The 22,307-nt window shown below is 41.7% G+C and overlaps 2 protein-coding genes across 2 annotated transcripts; one reads left to right on the top strand and one right to left on the bottom strand.

The window, feature by feature from the left end:
* The first annotated feature begins 5,374 nt into the window (after positions 1–5,374).
* Positions 5,375–8,067, top strand: LOC136435937 (glycine receptor subunit alpha-4-like). The gene is made up of 5 exons (XM_066429646.1): positions 5,375–5,381; positions 5,575–5,789; positions 6,616–6,723; positions 7,260–7,394; positions 8,047–8,067. The coding sequence occupies exons 1-5, from the start codon at positions 5,375–5,377 to the stop codon at positions 8,065–8,067; spliced, it is 486 nt and encodes a 161-aa protein (XP_066285743.1).
* Positions 8,068–11,686: 3,619 nt separating this feature from the next.
* On the bottom strand, positions 11,687–21,889 carry LOC136435656 (protein sel-1 homolog 3-like). Its single transcript, XM_066429305.1, has 3 exons — positions 20,557–21,889; positions 15,745–15,883; positions 11,687–14,567 (listed from the first exon to the last, which is right to left on the bottom strand). Exons 1-3 carry the CDS (start codon positions 21,312–21,314, stop codon positions 12,270–12,272), a joined length of 3,195 nt encoding a protein of 1,064 aa, XP_066285402.1. The 5' UTR covers positions 21,315–21,889; the 3' UTR covers positions 11,687–12,269.
* Between the last annotated feature and the right edge of the window lie 418 nt (positions 21,890–22,307).

Here is a 22,307-nt window from a genome sequence, read left to right as displayed (position 1 = left end):
TGTCCTTTACGACCTAAAAATTGCCTGCCATGACGATAAAAAGGTTACTATTCGTATTTTTTATATCTACTTGTGACATTTAACTACCAAAGACGAAGGCAATGTGCGATTTAACAATTAACTACACGGATATACTTGTGCGTCAGCAATTGCACACGTTAACGGAGAATGAGTGTTCAACGTGTACGACATTTTACAACAAAATGGTGTAATATTCTAAATGATTGGCCTACGCAATTTACCTTGCCCTATATCTAGCTTGTGATCCCTTCGCAATAGACGATCCAGGGCTCCGACGTAATGATATTTTCTTAAGCAAAGGTTTTCATGACACAGAAAATGGCACTGATTATGCAAATATCAATTATTGTTAGAACTTCTTGCAAAGCGTTTCCCTCCTATTGCGAAATCGAATGTATCTCAAGCCAAATTTACTTACATTTTCTTCACTTGAAGGGACAGGATACAACTTTTATGGTATATTATTCTTTAATTTGTGGTAATTCACATCCCCTGGAAATACTGTTGGCCATGGTAAAATGCAAGTGCCGGTTCAAGTGTTTTAATGAATATGGATGAAGATCTGTGCGTTTTTACCCTACTGCGCCAAGTAAAGGTCATATCATTTCTTAAATCAATCTGATAAATCAGTGCGGGAAGGTAAGGCACCATTTAGACTATCCCAACTTCATTGAGTTCCCTTAGCTAGCTTGAATGTATCACAGACAATTTCCCTCAATTGTATGACTGTTTTCTATTTTCCAATTGCAGCCCAAACAACAACAGCTACACCTTCATCAGCTGCTCTGACTACAAGAACAGCGATGACAACAACAACTACTGCTACTACTACTATTACTTCTACTGCTACTACTATTGATTATACTACTACTGATTCTACTACTACTGCAATGACTACTGATTCTACTACTGCTCCTACTCCTACTACTGCATCTACTACAACTGCTGTAACTACTACTACTGCTGCAACTACTGTTGCTGCAACTACTGTTGCTAGAACTACTGCTGCTGTAACTACCACTGCTCCTCCTACTACTGTATATACTACTGCTACTTCTACTACTGCAACTACTGCTGCTGCTACCACTACTGCAGCGACAGGGAGGACGTCTCCACCCTGCCTCACTGCTGCTCCTTAAGACTCTTGCACTTATGATGTCTCCTTCTTCCCCCAGGCTTTTTCCCTTCTTATGATCCACAACCAGAAGCTAGATTTCTCCACTTCCTCTGCCATTCTTTTTATGACCTTCTTCTCAATGGCTAGGTCTTTACAAAGTCTAGCTAGAGAGGTTCCCACGACACCACGGCACCCTACTTCTACTGTGTATAACAATGTCCTCCAGCCTTTCGTTTCGTTTTGTTCTTTTGGTTCAAGGTACTTTAGATTCTACTTTAGAGTGAATGAGACGTACAGAAACTTACAAACAGAACAAAGTGTGTTGACTCATTTTTTTATCAGCCCCGCTAGAGGCCCGATACGCACACGCAAGAGTACAATAGTGGTAAATCTAACACCAATGATATTAAGTCAAAACGCCACTTATGGTGTTTCAATAGAAAGTCATTGACTAATTGAGCGATTGATTGATTGATTGATTGATTGATTGATTGATTGATTTGACGCTTTTGTAATTGTTAAATAGTTTCTTCTGGTCGGCGTATAAGAAGAGTAACCATCCTCAATGCAAGCCGTTCAAGGCCAAATTCTTTGCATCTATCAATGTCAGTACATCACCCCAGCCGTACGTTGCCATGGGCTTAATTGACAGTTGCTATGCAATGATTGACAGCTCCGTTGTATCATTGTAAAAACCTTTCATGTTGCTGACATTAAAAATTCATGCACGATCAAAATACCTATACAGTTGAGCATAACATATCATCATACGATTTGTATCATATGATGATATGTTCTGTATGCTCACAGGCAACTTCTAGAATATTTGTTTTGTTTACTTTACTTTACATAAAAATGCCTATACAATAGAGTGCGATATGTTTATATTATATGATGATATAGTCTTTATTCTCACTTCTAGAATATTTGTTTTGTCTATTCTACATAGATGCAGTTATACCATAGCGTGCGACATATTTATATTGTATGATGATATAGTCTTTATTCTCGAAGGCAACTTCTAGAATATTGGTTTTGTTTATTCTACATAGATGTTTATAGTTATACAATAGCATGCGACATATTTATATTGTATGATGATATGGTCTTTATTCCCACAGGCAACTTCTAGAATATTGGTTTTGTTTTGTTTATTCTACATAAATGCCTATACAATAACGTGCGACATGTTTATATTGTATGATGATATGGTCTTTATTCCCACAGGCGCAACTTCTAGAATATTTGCTTTGTTTTCTTTATTTTACATAAATGCATATACAATTACGTGCGACATGTTTATATTGTATGATTATATAATTTGCATTGTCACAGGTAACTTCTAGAATATTTATTTTGTCTATTTTACGTAAATGCCTATACAATAACGTGCGACATGTTTATATTGTATGATGATATATTCTTTATGCTCAAAGGCAACTTCTAGAATATTTGTTTTGTTTAATTTACATACATGCCGATACAATAACTTGCGACATGTTTATATTGTATGATGATATATAGCTAATAGTCTGTAGGCTCACAGGCAACTTCTGGAATATTTGTTTTGTTTAATTTACATAAATGCCTATACAATAAAGTGTGACATGTTTATATTGTATGATGATTTAGTCTGTAGGCTCAAAGGCAACTTCTAGAATAATAGTTTTGTTTATTTTACATAATTGCCTATACAATAAAGTGCAACAAGTTTATATTGTATGATAATATAGTCTGTGTTCCCACAGGCAACTTCTAGAATATTTGTTTTGTTTATTCTACATAAATACCTATACAATAACGTGCGACATGTTTATATTGTATGATGATGTAGTCTGTTTGCTCAAAGGCAACTTCTTGAATGTCTTTTTTTGCTTATTCTACACATTTGTCAAATGCCTACACAATAAGGTGCAACAAGTTTATGTTGTATGATGATATAGTCTGTTTGCTCACAGGCAACTTATAGAATATTTGCTTTGTTTATCTTTAATTGCACAACAGAAGAGAAGTTTGATGTGACGTCAGCGGTGACGGTTCTTCATGTCGGACCTCTGTCGGAAGAGAACGCGGTCAGTGACTTATGGTAATCAACTTTCATCATTGCAATTCTTGGTTTCTAGCACAACATTCAATTTTAGGGAAATATTACTTTTTTACCCTACTGTTTATGCCATAAAATACTGATAATAACATCAATGAAGTTAAAATGAATAAGCATAACCCATGAACGATATTGAAATAGATAACGTCGTTATTGACCAGCAAAAATAGAAGATGATGATAGAATGGAGTGGAATAGATGATATATTGAAACAATATGATATTAATATTGATAGGCTAGTTTTCCCTGCCGTCTTGACCCCCTCCCCCTATCGGTCTTCTATATGTACTCAGGCACATGGCTTGAATCTTTAGAAGCAGTACTTAAAGATTAAAGAAAACTTTCCCTAAAATAAGTAAACGTAACATTCATGAAATGTGATAAAGTGATTATTATGGTTGATGGTTTCTTACAGAACCTGTCAGTGACAGTGGGGTACACCATGGCGTGGGCTGACCCCCGTCTCCGCGGCCTGACCACCCACTGGACACCAGTGCCGGCATCTCGGATGTGGGCCCCTCCGCTGGCGTTCGGAGCGGCCGTGCGGAGGGCTGCTGACGTCACCAAGAAGGGAAAGCGCGGGAGAGGAGGAAGCGACCATGACATCAGCATGTGGCTTCATCCATCTGGAGGCTTAGTCCACAGGCTGACGTGAGCTTCCTCCTTGTATATCTAACCTCACCTCTCTCTAGATCCAGTCCTATAAGTTCCTTACTGAAATACAACAATCCTGTAAAGTTTTCTGTCCTGTTGCTATCAAATGTATGACTTAACTCACATTAAATTTGAAAAATTTGAATTCGAAAAATTTGAATTTGAAAAATTTGAATTTGAAAAATTTGAATTTGAAAAATTTGACATATCACCACATTGATCAATATGACCCATTCCTGATTGGGTTTAGGTACTATTCTATATGTATATACATTCTGAGGTATGTTTGCATGTCTGTTGAACGCTATCTTTATGCGTTATATTGCATTGCTTGTAAATACTCTTTTTACTACCATTCTATAGTTTTAGACGCATTAGACACCGTACTAACATGTAGATTATCCATTTACAGGGGGACTCTGTACCTGACCTGTGTGCCGAGTATAGCGAGGTACCCATTGGATCAACAGGAATGCAGATTAAAACTACGTGGATGTAAGATATCTTCCTTTTTTTCTGAAAAAAAAAGCATCAGTGTTCCAGATGCTCTGAGCTGTTGTGAAGTAAATATCACCTTAAGAACTTAATACAATGGACATGGTATGATAATTGATGAATTCTACACAAAGGATTTAGTCATTTGTGATTTTCCCAGTTCAAGGTAATGTACTGTGGTGCATCGATTGGCAAGTAGATTAGATTGGTGTTTTCTGCAGACAGCGGATTGTATTTCCCCCTCCTCCCGGGAAAGAACTCAAGCTCTCCCGGGCCCGTGACGACAGACATGACCGCCATCGTGTCGCAGTTCGAACTGACAGGGCTGAGGGTTCATTCTTCGATCCAGAAAATGGACAAAACTGCGCCAGGTAATCGTCAACAGTCTATGTTTTGTCATCATCTGCGGTCTCTAGAAGATGCCATCCCCCAAACTAAGCTACCTTCCCTTGGAAAAATGGCAACACTCGCCTAGAAAAGCATATACTGTAAATGCACTTAAGTTCGCGGGGTTTTTATTTCGCGGTAGGACGAAAATAGAGTCTTCGCGGTCTTAATTTCGCGTTTGAAACAATAGTAGCGCTACAGCCATGGGCGGGCAAAAGTTTTCACGGTGGTTTTAAGTCTACGCCGAAGAGTTCACCGCGAAAACCGCGAACATAAAACCACCGCGAGCACTTCTGCATTACAGTACAACTACAGTTACAGTTGTTGTATTTCTGAACGTGAACACTACTAACTTGCGACAGTATATGTTTTCTTGCAGCCTGCCATCTGCTCACAGGCAAGTGTGCCTACAGCGCCAACCACTGCCCTGGTATGAGGGGGTGCAGTCAGGGGAACAAGTGCACTGTGTGCAAAGCCTACTTCGGCAGCTGCCAGTACAACACCAACGAGTGCAAGAAGTCCAACACATCAGGTGAACTGATCTTTCGTATTCTCATAAAGATACTAAGTCTCGGTGACATCACACATATTTCCAAATGAACTGCAGAAACGTTAAAAAGACGAATTGTTCAAACACAAACACAAATGTTTCATTAATGGCTTAGAAACAAAAAAATGTTAAGAATCAAATGATAGACACCCAACTTGAAAAAATAGTATCTTGCATCTGAAAGTCTGTCGTTGATTCTTGAAACTTTCAAAGGAGAGTAACGAATATGATGTGCTCATGTTTCAGGTCTGAGTGAGATCTCCACCCTGGACGTCCGTCTGCAGTTTTCCCGCGGTCTGCAGCGTCACGTGCTCCAGACCTTCCTGGCCACTGCGTCAGTGGTGTGTACGTCATGGCTCGGCACCTGGCTGCACCCCCGAGAGGTCAACGCGAGGGTCGGACTGGGGATCAGCACACTCCTGTCTCAGATCATCAAGAGCAGCAACGATGAAAACCCCAAGGTGAGCCTCGTCAAGACCTAGCCTCCAAGCAGGCCAAATGAATTGCAAAGACCGTATCCAACTGGAAGAAGGAGCTTGTATAGCAATCCAAGCTTGGGTTGCAAAAGCGACTTCTTCTGCCAGTTGGATACGGTCTTCGCAACCTATAGATCTGCTTGGAGATTAGTCAAGACCTCCATCAACTAAATGTTTGACGAGTTTTGTTCTTTGGTTTGTTGGGTACTTATTCAGCTTGCTCTCTGAAAGTTATGTTACTGCAGTCTTGGTCAGAAGTCAAGTAACCAGTCACCTTAGACACGTGACCTTAGGGACTGTTATGAACGTCTTGGGTGTTTTGACCAATCGCTGACCTATTTGATTGGCCACTTGAAATTCTAGCTGTATGCTATGATTCTAGTCTCTTTGGGTTGCTAAAAAAGTATTAAAAATTGGCCTAGGCAAATGATTTACAAGTGGGTTTATTTATTTATCTATTACTGTATTCTTTTACTAGGGTAGCTCCCTCAATGGCTTTGCACTGATTTTCAGGGAGGTCCTAGGTACACATATACAAAACAATACACTGATATTTACATATTTGTGCGCCATACTCATAGTCCATATCGTGCAAGGTCGTAAGGTTTGGAGGTCAACTTCTCCAGCAATTCAGGATCGTGGTAGAGACTATCATAACACATTTGGTGTTTTCGTCCAGCGGGAGAATGTCAAAATGCTAAAGGGTGGAAAATGCGACAGATTACTCAGCCTATTTGGGCATTTTTTAATATTTAGTCAGCAGCCTAAAAGGTCTGTTAGAGGCTATTACACATCTGTTCTTTACTTCCAGACGAACCTGGTGCGAGCCTATGACATCTGGATGATAGGATGTCTTGTTGTGGTGATGCTCACCTTGCTGGAGACTGTTCTGGTCAACTACATCTGCTCAGGAGGAAAGGTTGTTATTTTATTCCTATTCAGGGTTTGAAACAGCTTCTTTACAGCTAGGTTAATTAGTAGAAAGCTATGTTAAAAGCTAGATTGCTAAAATCTAGATTCCCATTCCATGTTACCGAGTTACAAGTGTTAATATTTTTAACACAAAGGCATCTGAGTGAAAAGTGTTTACATAATAAATAAATAAATAGATAAAATAAATTTATTGCACAACAATTGTACAAGGCACAATGTATGGCATTCACTGGTACATAGATAATATTCTATTGATATTTATCGATAACATTCTATTCATACATATGATTGCATAAGACGCGCAACTAAAGGTTTTACAGGCTTGATAGTGCTTAAAGTACCCACCAATTTGTATCTCATGTAAGATTTGCTTATTGAAATGTATTTAAAATGTTTCGTCAATACTAAGAAAAACACTGTACATGTACATGTACATCCGACTCCTTAGTCTTCCTAGAACAGATGAGCCGGCCTAGCCTTCGCTCTAATTCTTTTTTTTTTGCTTCCCACACATACATGCAGCTGGCACTGTGGTCGACCAGGGTGGAACCAACGCCACGACAGTCCACAGCATGGGCCGGGGAGGAGGAGGACAAGCAACACCCAGCGGAGAAAGAGGCGAACAAAGTGGACCTCTTCGCTAGGATCGTTTTCCCTGTGATTTTTGTGGCATTTTTGATTGTCTACTTTACTTATTATGCCTGAAGGAATATTGTTGTCCGATTATGCCCGTTACAAATGCAACAGGGCCTTCACATTTTAAGCTTGAATTTAAGAAAACTTGCTGTTGCAGTTCTAACTACATTTGAAAAAAATAAACTATATATAGTATTGAGAAAATTCTTAAGCATGGGAGTTAAGAAAAGTGGATCAGCCATTAAATTATTGAATGACATTAGGCTGTTGAAAACTTCGGCTTGTATATATGGCAAAAGGATCACAATTGCATGAGAAAATTTGTCATCCACACAGTGCCAGTGGTTTCTCCATTAATTGCATTCTCAGCGTGTGGATACATGAATCTCGTGTGCAAAAATTTCTGGACATTTTTCGATAAACATTAAACATAAACATGTGTCATGCATACACTTTGACGTACCCCATACGTCTGCACCAAAAAAATTATTGGATGGCATATCAGCACCATGATATTTAGAATAGTGAAGTCAACATTCATAATAGTGGTTGCTGTATTGCCTGTATTCTTGGAGTGTAAACCTGAATCTCCTTTGTAACAAGAGTCTGAAGACCCAAAATCTCCATGAAATGTGTTTTTATATATGATGTGTTTTATAACGTACTACTACAGATTGAAATAACACCCGAATAGTGACAGCCAGTCTTTGGAATAAGTTGCAACAAAGAAACTCTAAATTATCATCACAACCTTACTACCCATATATATCTATCAGCTCTGTGTATAAACGTTCCACTATCATGAGATTGACAGTGTCTATCTTTCCTTGCACCTAAATCTGGGTCTGAAACTAACAGGTGTGACAGGTGTGAGCTCCAACAACATGCCTAGAATGGAGGTAAAGATTTTTCTCATTACTTATGCAGATTCAGTCCCAATTTGCATAATTTGCACTTCAGTGTGTACATCTCTGTTCAACCTACCTGCGTAACAAATATATGAAACATTGCAGTTCCAGTGACACATGCCAGGGGGGGCAAAATCGACCTTGACCTTTCTCCTCCCAAAACCTACCCACATACCAAATAGCCTTAAAATCCATCTACACGTTCTACAGTTATGCTGACTTTACTTCTGCAAATTCAGTCCCAATTTGCATAATTTGCACTCCAGATTGTACATTTTTGTCCAACCTACCTGCGTACCAAATAGCATGAAAATCTGTCGTTCCTTTCTTCAGTTATTCTCCTTAGAAGATTTTTACAAATACGCCATTGCAGATGCAGTGACACATTGCAGTTCCAGTGACACATACCAGGGGCCCAAAATCGACCTTGACCTTTCTCCTCCCAACACCTACCCACATACCAAATATCATTACAAGCCATCTACACGTTCTACAGTTATGCTGACTTTAAGCATCCGGTGACACAAACATGAAAAAAACGCAAAAGATTTTCCTCATTACTTATGCAAATTCAGTCCCAATTTGCCTAATTTGCACTTCAGTGTGTACATCTCTGTCCAACCTACCTGCGTACCAAATAGCATGAAAATCTGTCTTTCCTTTCTTCAGTTATTCTCCTTAGAGATTTTTACAAATACGCCATTGCAGATGCAGTGACACATTGCAGTTCCAGTGGCACATACCAGGGGCCCAAAATCGACCTTGACCTTTCTCCTCCCAACACCTACCCACATGCCAAATATCATTACAATCCATCTACACGTTCTACAGTTATGCTGACTTTAAGCATCCGGTGACACAAACGTACAAACACGCAAACACACACGGAAACACACTCAAAACAATATACCAATGAAAAAGTATTTTTTCATTGAGATAATAACTAACCACATGTAAGTAACGTTACCTAGGAGGAACTACCAAGGAGTTTAAATGTTTAATTAGCTTCTTTGGAAGGGCCAATAACTTCTTATATTTTATATGTAGGTACAGCAATATTGATAAGTATCAATAGATTGTTCCCGCTTTTGAAATGTATGCTGTATGAGAAAAATGTCAGTCTGTGTAAAAGTTGATATAAAATCAGGCTTAAGTACAACTGAGTGTATAAATGATTTTCTTTTCTTCATGACAAGACATAACAAAATCAAATTCATCTTCGAAGTTCGGTGCTCCTTTAATGGCACTGCTAGTTGGCATGGCAGAACATATGTCAAAGGCATAAAGTAAACGCACAAAGCCAGTCGTCCCCGTGGCTGCTTGAGTTCGATTGAAGAAGACGACGAAAAACACACGTAACCCCATTAACCCTTTTTGGTATCCAGGCAACATGGCTTACATATTTGGACGTTAACCTGGACACACACTAAAGATGTTCAGATTGGGACTCGCAAATTTCCTTTAAAGAAGTCAGGAACAGTACTGCGAGTTCCTATCAAAACATGTGTCTATTGGCACTCGCGAGACTATGACGTAAGCATCGTCCGCCATGTTGGATTGTGAAACTTTGGAGTTGTCACATAAGTTTGAGTTTTTATCTGTAATTGTAGTCACGTGCAAAACACGTTATACACAGACGTATAGATTTGACTCCTCTCGGTTTAACCAACCAATATGGCGGCTGTGACGTCATGTGGAAAACCAACAAACATGAGGCTGTGATGGCACGTCCAAACGCTTTATCAATATTAAGATAATGACAGGTTTTTTTAGCAGACTCGTAAATTTTATTAGCAGCAGAACTGGCTGAATACAATCTGCATTTTTCCAAACACCAATACAGAATCTTTTATCCCGAAACTTATCTGTGCTTTCATTCAACGTATCAGCCTCTTAATTCTATCTTCCCATATCATTATCATAATTGTATCTATTTATTTATTTCTGTTTTCTTTATTCAGGGTAGACGCCCTCAGTGTTTAACACACTGTTATACATGCGTGCTCTGCACAGGATAACATAAACAGATTAACAAATCGTACTTTTTTTTAAACCTTCCCCTGCAACGAATAGGCAATAAGCACATAAAAAATTTGGTCAATATGTAGTTACACTACTCTTTAAGCAGAGGAGTGGGTCCGGCTGTTTTTTGACGTGTTTTATGTGTTTTTGTCGGGCTTTCTACTTTGTCAAGTTTTTTGGTGAGACAAACAAAATATGACAACAGAGAAAGCCCGACAGAATCACATAAAAATAAGTAAAAAACCAGCCGGACCCACTCCTCTGCTTGGAGAGTAGAGCCCCGCGTACTATATGGATTAGGGGGCAAGGACAAGGAGCAATGGCAGTTCAGCCCTCAGGTAATTACTGACTATCTGTAACAAATCACGGTATGTTATCATTATAACGTCTACTTATAACATCTACCTGTTTAAAGGAGAATGTTTCTTTTTAACTATCGACGCTCGGTTTATTGGGTTTGCCGGTGGCAGTTCCACCGTTTTTCAGTTGCACCATATTTGTAACGTTAACCAATAAAAGCTTATTATTATTGTGTTACCATTAACCTTTTCTAACAAGTACCTCTATGGAAGAGTGTTTCCTTTCAATTCTATCTGCGTTCAATTTTATCTGCGTTTGATTTTCTTTCGCCAATTCTGTGACATTACAGATGAGAGAGCAGTGAACCTATAAATTATTATTGTACTGTAAAGGCACAATGATTTCATGTTGCTTGCTCTTACGATTGCCACCTAGCGACACATTCACACGTTGCAGGAGATTGACCAGAATCTCTGTCGTGGATTCAAAACTGATATACGTTATGGACAATTAATTAATTTGCAAGTATGTCCACTAATTGATATCAACTGGTAACTGAATATGTACACTTCTTCTGTAACAGTCTGATGAGCTTTAAACATAGAAATGTTGGCCCCTATTGACTATGGGAATGTGTTTGCATATCGAGGAATATTTGCCATGTCCAATTTTACATTTGCTCGAAGAATCATTCTTTTATCCACAACATAAAACGCATAAACAGCTCCTTCTAGTTCTTAAGTTCCCACAAACATAAATTGCGATCACGTTGATGAAGGTTAGATATCCAGGTAGTAAGATACGCAAACAATAGTTACTCAAGCAAGCGGATGCTGTCTGAAACGTCTGACTGTTTCAAAATTTTATCCAGTTGCTTGAGTAACTATTTTTTTTGGCGTATAAATTGCGATCATTATCATTTCGAACAAAGACTAGGACAAGATACTACGCTTGTTTTGAAAACCCATTTTATGCTCCAAGCAAAATACTGGATTCATCTTAAAGAAAAAAAATCATATTTGATATTTGCTAATATATTTTATATCTATATCTAAAAGATGTATGTAGGAGGAAGCAATTCTCTAGTTTACCTTGAGTTCATATACCACATTTACATACAATTCTAAAGTTTTGGAAGACATCCTCTAAAGTATTATGACACATATTGCACTTCTAGAGGCCTGAGAAATTATTGATCTAAAATTATTACACCTGGCCCGAAGTCTTTCCGACTGACATTTCATCATCAATACATATACGTATAATTCTATATTTTGCCTACTTTTAAGGGAATATCGTATATTCCATACATACGGAACATCCATTTGGCTCGCCCCTACGGCTTCGCCAAAAAGGGTACATTTTCAATTTCAGCTATCATCAAAGCCTTTTCACTGATGTTCACGATTCTCTTAGTCATTTTCTAAGGTATCTTCAGTTGAGAGAAACTAGGGGGGATATCGTATATTCTATACATACAGAACCACTTGGCTCGCCCCTGCGTCGTCTCCAAAAAGGGCACTTTTTCAATATCAGCTATCATGAAAGCCTTTTTACTGATGTTCACCATTCTCATCGTCATTTTCAGTTGAGAGAAACAATCCATTGTCCTCCCCACTTACCTTGTCTCAGAATTGCCATTGTCTGTAACCCCTATAGGTCGTTATTATACCGTATCTACGTCTTGTCTGTTTGCCCTTATATGGGCATGGACGGCAAAGGCCGTTAGCGACGTTACCATGGCGACGCCGAGGACGCTGGACAGTTTGAGGAAACCCTCGTACTTTTGCCAAATATCGAAGAGTTGGACTCTCGCCAGAGCCAGCGAACAGGGAATGAAGGCGTCAGAGTTCCGTGACTCTCGGCAACGGCTGTAGAATTCCGACATTAGAGTGACGTTGCTTGTCTTGTGTACTGGATTTATGCCTATTTTTAGAAGTGTCATGTTTTCAATCTCTACCCCCTCTCCTACTAGGTAAGCCAGGTTGTAGAGACCCTGGGGGTCTTGTTGTACCGCTGCCTTCGCGTACATCTTCACCGCGGCCGAAGCGTCGCGTTTGCCACCGCATCCGTACCAATGGAAATCGCCCATCTTGATTTGCGCGTACGAGCTCGGCCACTCTGCCAGCGTGGACAGGTTGTAGTATTTCCACTTGCAGTCCTTCTCGATGAAACTTTCGGCTAGACCCTCGGGGTTTTCTTCGCAGAGATACGCCATGTTGAATTCTCCCTGTTCCAAGCCAGCCTCTGCTGCAAGGAGGTAGAATAGCAGGGATTTAGACCAGTTCTTCTGCCGAAAAGCTAGGAGGCCGTTGCGCAAAGTCTTGCCAAGCTCGGGGCTCATTTCTGCGATAAAGCGAGCCCAGATGACGCCGTTGTACGCGTTTCTCTCTTGCAGACCGTACCCGTTATAGAACATCATGGCGGACTGGATGGAACCCTCGATGTGCCCCCTCTGCGCAGACCGCCAGTAGCACTCGAACGCCTTGCCCCTGTCGGGTTTCTTCAGACCCGGGTAGCCGCCCGACCAGTACAAGTGGCCGAGGTTGTGCGCCGCGTCGTGGTTCCCCTTGCGGTCGGCCTGATGGAAGTAGTGCGCCGCTTTGGTAGCGTTGCCCTCGTGGTTGAGCGCGTACCAGCCGAGAGCGTTGATGGCGGCAGGACTTCCTAACTTGGCGGACTTGTTTAAGGTGTTCATGGCTTTCTTCACGTCTTTCTCGGTGCCTTGTCCCTTCAACATGACGATGCCGTAGTCGTATAGAGCCTCTGGGTTCTTAGGTTCTTGTTGCGCGTGCATTTCGTAATACCGGAAGGCCGCTTGAAGGTTACGCTTGATGCCTTGCTGTCCCCAGAAGAGCATGCGCGCCATGGCGGACTGGGCGTCGGTGACTCCCTTCTTAGCCTGGAACTTCAGCCACAAGAAGAGGTCGTCGTTTTCGTTGGTGATTTCCTTCAGAGCGTTGGTGTCGGTGAGGCGGATAGTCTCGGTAAAGACGTCGTCTTCGACGTGTTCGTCGCGATCCTTCTGCGTCTGGTCGGCGATGTTCTTGTAGTAGATGTAGGCTATGTCGTCGTCGATCGGGTAGCCGTCGTACCCGAAGTGGTGTTTGTGCGCGATGGACATCAGGCCGAGTTTCCCGCTAAGCTGGGCGGCGAGGAGTCCGTATCTCCAGGCCCGGGCCTGGTCGGCTTTGACGCCGGCGCCTGTGGTGTAGAGCACCGACAACAGATACGCCGCGTGCCCGCCGCGCAAACACGCAGACTGCTGCAGCATGGGTATCGAACTCACGACCCCTCTCAGTCCCTCCACGTCTACGGTATCGATGGCTTTCTGGTATAACTGATCGGAAAGGTCCTTGTCGTGCAAGCTGTAGATTCGGGTGTATTTTGCGACCTGTTTTCTAATGAGTGCGTTCGTCGTGACATATTCCTGTTTAGCCGGGCCGGCATAGACTGTGCAGATCGATTCTGGATCCACATACCCGCGGCGATACCTTTCCATCTTCTCCGCATAAAAACTCAAACAAACTCTTCTCCTCAACACATCTTCTTTTAGAATCTTGTAGTGCCGTAGCTTGACGTTGGTGTACCTCTTGAATCCCTCGCAGTTTTTGTACTCCTGCGGCAACTCGATTGCAAACATGGCGTCGCTGGCAGGAGGGATGGGGATGACGTCATGCGGAACCACGTGAGTTCGGTAAAGTCTCGCGTGAGCCAAGAAGCCCTTGATGGCCTGGAGCCCGACGTCCGTCCCGCCGAAAACATGGCGGCCGCTGACGTCGTCGAAATAGACGGTTCTCGGGAAGTGGTCCTCCATGAAGTACTGTTTGTCGAGGTTTGGTCCGTACGTCACCGTTGTGTTGAAGTAGTTCCCATCAAGGGTGAAGTCCAGGCGAAACCATTGGTGGAGGGGGAGCTTGAAAATGGACAACACCGCGTGCAGCTGTTGTGGTACCATGGACACCTGTGTTAGATCAAGACGAAATTAGTAACATTAGTAACATTTAGATTTTAAAAACCAAACAAACAATCAACAGATTGGTTTTTAGCAGACGTCAACGTATAGAAAGGACTGGGGCTTAACGTCCTGTCGCACTTGTGCGTAAATTCAAGCGCATATGAGTTGCGCATGAACATTTTTTGGGTTTAAGTAAAGTTTGCAGGGAATAATTTTTTTCTACTACTTTGACCCACCGTTGTGCAGCCTAGTTATCAAACCAAAAAAAATCACTTATTCGGCTGCAAACTTAATCTAAACCAAAAACATGTTAATACGCAACTCATGCGGACTTGAATATACACACAAGTGTGACATGGCCCTTAGATAAAAACATGGTGGAGAGAAAGAAATAAACCATTTCACAATTCATGGTGCACATGGTCGTCTACCTTCAACTTAACTAGATACACTCCCTCCTTCTTCTTCGTTGTTTTTTTAGGTTACCAACTTCAACTTGCTGACGAAGCCTATACTTTTATTTAATGGTTCAGCATGTACATGCCAGGGTTGCCCAACTAGCCTACACCGACTGTAAGGTTTGATCCACTCACACCGGGAAAGACCCATCTTTTCTATAAGTGTGGTGGGTTCTTCAACGTGCACGAGGTGTGGCTCGCCTTAAACGCGGGACCTCAATTTCATGTCCTATCCGAGGAACGTCCCTAACCGAAGCTAGGTACTCATTTCCACACATCATGTTAAGTGGTTTTCCCAAGGGCACAAGATCTATGACATGGCAGGATTCGAAATCGTGACCTATTGGGGTCTGGGCCAAACACCATGCCGTTACGATACACGTCCCTCCTATCGAAATTAAAAGCAGAAAAAAAGATACAAAAAATGGAAGTTCTGCCCAAAATCGCCCAAAATCGACCTTCACCTTCGAATTCTCAACACCTACCCACATATTAGAGGCCATTACAATTCATCCAGACGTTCTAGAGTTATGCCTGCGGAAACACACACACACACACACACACACACACACACACACACACACACACACACACACACACACACACACAAACACACACACACACACACAAACACACACAAACACACATAGACAGACGGGCAAGCGCAAAACTATATCCCTTATTCATGGAAATAATACACAAGCGACGAATATTTTGGTACAAACCTGTACAAACAGATGACCGGTGTCGGTGACGAATATAACTGGAGTCAGGTAGAAGTCGTCCACGGCCGCCTTGTGGTACAGGCCGCACAGGTTCATACTGCAGTACTTCTGCAGATAGACCCACACACTCAGCGTCCAACTGAAAATATACGAAAACTATGTTAATTCAAGGATAACAAAGTATTTTTATCTTATTTCTATCCACGTGGTCAGGAAGGTTGAACAAATGACTAAACACACAGAGAATACTGTAGCATACCAACTAATGGATTCTTCATTTTTGGTCTTTCACATCTTCTTCTTTGAATTTGGAATTCTAGACATTAGTATCTATTTTCCGAAATATCTTTTTGCAATTTACGGCATATAGTTGCGTATTTTGTACCTACTTTGCACGATTTACAGTATAGCAGAAAACTTTTTGGGGGAATGGGGGAAAATTGATGCGCGGATGTCATTCTTATAATCAAATCAACATGGCCTAAATGTGAAAAACTGGTTTGGGTTGTAGTGCGATATATACGGAATTCGACGGTTTTAGACATCACTAATTAGTTTATGACCAATCTAAGCTTTATTGGTAGCTTACAGTGGGGGTGGGGGCGATATTTCGTCGTTGTTAAGAAGATTTGTAAAGCTTAATTAAACCTGTCAAAGCTATTTATAAAACAGTTGAGAGATTCTGTTGTTTCCCAGAAACCCTGCAACCAAACACGTTTTGTTGGTTGGCGACACTAATTTTCTAGATGGTTAAGCTCCGTTGCACAAACGTGGTCATTACAATGTTTACCGCACGCAGACTGCCCCGCTTTACTAGTAGACCCCCGAGTAGACCCGACCTCTTGTTCCAATTAACGAAATCCTAGTGGGAGCCCAGGCTGCCAGGCTAGCCCGCCCCCAGGTCATTCTCCAGACTTCCACCAGAAGCCCGGGTTGAGGCTCCGCCTACCTGTCACGTGAATTTAATCTCTAGGAAATTCAGTAAAGTCTGTTGCTTAGATACAGCGCGTGTTTTCACCCAGAATTCTATGCGATTCAAGATGGTGGACTCGGTGAGGTAAATGCATGCTTCTACCGAAAACATCGTCATGTTTTGGGTCTATAATACATGCTGTTGCGTTTACCAGTCAGGAGTCAAACAGCCATGTGAATCCTCTTTCCCGTGGAAATAAGAATAAACATGCAATTTTGATATTTCCTTGTCTGGTGGGTTTTTCTGGCTAGAAATTCGACGATAACATAAGGGGAGGGGGGCAGAAGGCAGTAATTCACGAAGGTTTGGAGGGTTATACAGTGTTAGAGCCCTACAGTTTTCCAGATGTAGAACCCAGGCCTGGCGGACCTGTCAAATTAGCGCGCCCTGAATGGCAGCCTGGACAGATTCCCCTCCCTGATCAGGCCCTGCTGGGACACACTGCGTGCCAGCCCCAACTAGCATAGTGGGGCCTTATAACATTGTAATGGTTGTTCCAACATATATTACGCAAAATGCACTGTTTACACATCTTGTGTAAATACGATTTGTTCTAAATCCGATGTATAGTCATAGATTAGTCCCGTGTTTAGACCATGCCATGCATTCATTCAACTGCAACGTTGTGTTTTTGTGTAACCCGCCTACCGTCAACGGGCGTCTAAATACAGGGTCGTAAACTAAATGTCAGACACGAAATGAGGAGGATTCAAACTATCTCGGATGTAGATCACAACCTCTTTTAGACTACGAATTCAGCAAATCTTGACCGAGAGTCATAGATCAGATTGATATTAGGGAACGAAATCAGTTATACAGGGGGCTTATTTTGACCACATTAACACTTTTAGACTGCTTTTTCAAGCCATTATTTATTCTAGATATAGTCTGAATGACTACGCACGTAGACTGCATATTCAATCGAAAATCTGAAACAATTCTAATGTCCAAAGATTGTTTGTCGAGGGACAAACCAAAGAATCAATCCAAGCTGCAGCTGTAACAGCGAGGTCTTGTTTTACCCACGTACTCAGACGGCATATCCGGGTTTCGTCGTGTCATCTGGTTTATACGTCACAATGCAGACGCTCTACTGTATCGATCCGTTTGAAAGCTGTAGAGACGACTTGTTCACACTATTTCTAGCCAAAGAGTACAGCAAAACAACAGTTTATTGCAACCTAAGGTTTATGTGTTAAAGGCACATATAACTGATCACTTTGACTTTGAATAGACGCTGGAAATTTTGGAAGAAAATAAAGAGATAAAAGGTGATTATCGAAATAGATATATAGTGCATTATACGGTAAAATAATGTCCTTGCATACATGACTGTAAACAGACGTTCTTAAATTCCTTTTCCCTTAATTTACAGTTATTTTGTCTTAGCTCGGCGTAGGCTGAAAGAATTATAGTATATGGCGCTCAAAGTCCCTTTTTCATTAGCGCTCCCATACCCTATAAATCAACAGTTACAGTTACATTGCTCATATGTTCCAAAAGAAGTAAGAGTTAGCAAAATGTCAAGCTACAATATCTAAACCTTTTGTGGCTCGGCGGACGCTATGAGCTTAGTGGGGTGGTCCCGAAAAGTATAAGACCTATAAAGACCAAGTATAAAGACCAAGTAAACTTCGGGCCCTGTAACACTTGTGCGTATATTCAAGTGCGTATGAGTTCCGCAGTAACATTTTTTTGGGGGGAGGAAATTGTTTTCTACTTTGACCCATCGTTGTACAGCCTAGTTATCAAACCAAAGAAATTACTTCTTCGGCTACAAACTTAACCTTAACTAAAAACATGTTAATACGCAACACATGAGGGCTTGTATATACGCACAAGTGTGACAGGGGGTTTAGGATTGGAGTTACGTCAATGCATGCAATCAAAGTTTACTTAAAGTCTAGCTCCGAGGTTAAAGTTTTACCAGCCCTGACGGGAGACCGTTTGTACAAAGGCAATAGATCAATTTGAGCGCAAACGGGTAATATTAGAAGCCATGCAAAAGTGACAGTTGTAGTTACATGTGTAAACGTGGTCTCTATGTGCGGTTAGCCGTGTGGGTCAAATTTATCGATCTAAAGCCCCCCTCTCACTGGACCCGCGGCACGCTGGCGGCGTCGCTGCGGCCACTCGAATTGACAAAGCACTCAACGAATTCCATCGTCAAATTACGAATATTCTTAAGTTTTCTGTATTTTGTTGTCTTCTTGGTCATACTTGTACGTTTTGAATGATATTCCCATTATAAATTCAAGGGTAACACAAATCCAGATTAGGACGAGAGAGGGAGGCTTAAAAGTCGTTGTCACGTATACGTCGTGCTATTTTTGTCGTAGGATTCGTCATTTTTGAGAGGGTTACACGTGACAGAAGCAACCTACAAGGATCTACGAGAGCCTTTTCAGTCAAAAGACAGCAGAATTTTTGGACGACACATCTACAATTGTCCTAAGAAAGTCGTAAACCTGTTTTGCGACGCACACTGAGACGTGACGTGAGGAATGGGTCATTATAAACACATATTTTTCCGCCACAAGACAGCAGAATGTTGTACGACACATTTACAATTATCCTAAGAAAGTCGTAAACCTATCTTGCGACGTACACTGGGATGTGACATTTATTCGCCACAAGACAGTAGAATTTTGTACGGCACATCTACATCTGTCCTACGAATGTCGCCAAAAGTATCGTACACCAGTCGTGCGATGTATGAGTGATAGGGGACGAATATGGTGGTACATAGTTTGTTTTCCGCACGTGGTTACTGCGGCATTGGTCACTATCAACAGACAACACATCTATCAATCACAAGACAGCAGAACTTTGTACGACAAATCTACGGCTTCCCTAAGACTGTGTCGTGCGATGTTATAATGTGTGTGACAGAGGCTGCACATGGTTTGTTGTTTTACGTCGTTTTTGGACAGACAAGGACGACGTGACACTGCACTTAAGTTTTTCATAACTTATTTTAACAGTGCCACGTACAGAGAACAATATACCCATTTTTACACCTGGGTGGAGTGAGGAAAGTCGTGTGAATTGCTTTTCCCAAGGGCACAGCATCGGTACAGAGAACAATATATACCCATTTCTATACCTGGGTGGAGTGAGGAAAGTCGTGTAAAGTGCTTTCCCCCAGTGCACAACATCAGTGGCGTCAGGGGATTCGAACCCGGGACCGCTGGGTTTTGGGCCGAACACACTGCCGTTACGCCACACGACCCAACATGGTTTTTTGTGAGTGGTTACTGAGGCATGGGTCATTATCAACACATCTTATCCGGTTCAAAGGAACGCGGCTAACGTCACACGCTGAACAAATACGAAATCACTGCGAATGGGGGGGGGGGGCAAAAGTATAATTTTCAGGTTAAATTTGAGGCCTTTTGACGACTCTTACGCATGCAGTTTGTCTAAACATTCATACTTTAGTATTAAAGACAAAATTACATCAGTGATATATCATAAGTGTGATATAAGAACATAACCACACAATGTTGTATGCTATGAATGCGCTACATATATCTGTTCGTAAAGTTTGCACTCTATGAATATATATGTGAGCATAAAGGAGGTCACTCACATTGTTTTCACTTTTTAGGTATTATCAGAAAAACTGCTTAGATTTCTGGGTGTAAAATCAAACTCTTCAAAGAAAAATTCGATCATAATTTGCACACAATAGCATTTCAAAACGACACAAAACACCAAAAAATAGTACTGCCGTCGGTAAATAACTTTTATAATTTATAATACTAATACCAGTTTTTATGGCGATCGGTATACACAATATCTTATACGTATAAAGAATAATCTTGTTAGAAACTTACCGAGCTTTTGTGGAGATTTCTCCCATGTGTTGCCTCAGCGCAAGGTCCTTAAACTTCGGCAGTTCCTTGACCACCCCCCTTTTGTACCCTCCAAAAGCCACGGGAAACGTGAAGAAGTCCACCACCTCAGGCTCGAGCGGACAGGTCGCGTACTTAAAGTCGTCTGTGTACCTGTCAATCATTTCAACGTCCCATCTCCAGCATTGTTTGTGATCTTTGGGGGGTCTAGAGTACGGGGGCACGGATTTCATAGGGTAGCTGACTTTAGCTAAGGCTCTAACGTAATGGTTCATCTTGTATTGAGTCCACAGTGACTTGTCTATCAACCAGACCCGTAGCTCCATGGAAGTCACGAAAACGGCTCTCCGAACCAAGCGGTCTTCTTTGTAAAGTACGGTATCAGGGAGGGTGATGGCTACCGTTCGGACTTTGGACTGCCCCAATGTCTTTTCGCATTGCCACCTGAATTTGAAGATGTCTACGTTGTTTCGAACGAGAGAGCTGGCTCGAACGTCGACCCCAATGATTCGGTCCTTGCTACAGCGGTATTCGACGGGCACCACCAAGTCCGGCGTTGCGGTGAAGAATTCCGGCGCGTTCAACACTCGTACGAAGTCTTGTTCAGTCAGGGATTTCTTGTCCACGACCATGGACATTTGTCGCGAGCCTGTCGTGCCTTGTTGTCGTAGTAGTTGTTGTTGTTGTGAGGAGACCAAAGTGGCAAGGATTATCGTCCAAAACACAGCCAGCGCCGCCATTTTGTTCTGACACGTCGTCTAACAGGTTGTTAATTGACTGACAGGCGTGCAGACGATCGAAGTGTGGACGGATCTTTTCGGCTCGAGCGTAACAACAGCTGACTCAGTCGCCCCGGGCAAAAACTACAAAACAGACAGCCTTCTTATAATCAACCAAGCAAACAAAATGTCTTCAGTACCAAGGAATCTTAGCACGTCTCGCGTTGTGACCAGTAACAAGACTTCAGCCGCGACAGTCCTAAGTAAACTTCCGGGTCTCAGAGATTGTTCAAACGAATCTTAGAAGTCCAAACAGCAGAACGGAATGAAGTCGTCCGCAACACTGACGCAAGTCCTTCCACAAAAATAGCTTACGTTAAAATCTGACAGAAGATATTGTCGTTCACTCTTGTGTGAATAACTCATGGGTCACGATGAACTAAATCAAAATATAGGCCGAAAAAGAGTGCCTGTCCTAACCAAAAAGAAGGACAAGAAATGGACGAAACTCTAACGTAACGTCCACGGCCTAAACGTTTCGAAAACGCACCCGGATCTGTGCAACAATGCCCGGGTCTACATCCTGAAACTCGGCTTGCTAGAGCACGTAGCCCCCCGACCCTTAACAGGTGCAACCTCCCCTATTGGCGGAGTGCGTGCTTTAAGTACGTGTCTGTTTGTAGTTGGGGACGGCAGTGGATTTGGGTAAATAGCAAGAGACCAATGTACGCGGTCTGTTTGCTTTAGAGCCTACTAGAAAAGACTTACACACAATTAGCGGGAGAATACTGGTATCAAAATAATTGTCAAAATAATGTACGATTTAAGTTGACAGATAGGTCCAAGAAACTTTTACGTATGTCTTCAACGTATGTATTTTTATTGTACTTGTTGCAAGTGTTGACTTTTTTCACTGACATTACAAAGTATATGGCTTGGTGCACAGCGAACTTGTAAGCTTTTTTTTTTATAGATTCTTAATTTAACACAGCAACTTTGATTCAAAATAGAGGG

Source organism: Branchiostoma lanceolatum, chromosome 5 (assembly GCF_035083965.1).
Source record: "Branchiostoma lanceolatum isolate klBraLanc5 chromosome 5, klBraLanc5.hap2, whole genome shotgun sequence".
NCBI lineage: Eukaryota > Metazoa > Chordata > Leptocardii > Amphioxiformes > Branchiostomatidae > Branchiostoma > Branchiostoma lanceolatum.
The sequence above is the reverse complement of the archived record's forward strand: the minus strand, read 5'-3'. Positions and strand labels throughout refer to the sequence as shown.

What these genes read in the sequence shown, in the direction of transcription:
- LOC136435937 (XM_066429646.1), top strand. An exon ending in GCAACGATGAAAACCCCAAG is followed by an intron (nt 5,790 to 6,615) that starts GTGAGCCTCGTC and finishes CTTTACTTCCAG; the next exon opens with ACGAACCTGGTGCGAGCCTA. An exon ending in TCGCTAGGATCGTTTTCCCT is followed by an intron (nt 7,395 to 8,046) that starts GTGATTTTTGTG and finishes GTACTACTACAG; the next exon opens with ATTGAAATAACACCCGAATA.
- LOC136435656 (XM_066429305.1), bottom strand. Translation starts at nt 21,314, where the DNA reads ATGGCGGCGCTGGCTGTGTTTTGGACGATAATCCTTGCCACTTTGGTC. An exon ending in GAAATCTCCACAAAAGCTCG is followed by an intron (nt 15,884 to 20,556) that starts GTAAGTTTCTAA and finishes GTATATTTTCAG; the next exon opens with TTGGACGCTGAGTGTGTGGG. An exon ending in CCGGTCATCTGTTTGTACAG is followed by an intron (nt 14,568 to 15,744) that starts GTTTGTACCAAA and finishes GATCTAACACAG; the next exon opens with GTGTCCATGGTACCACAACA.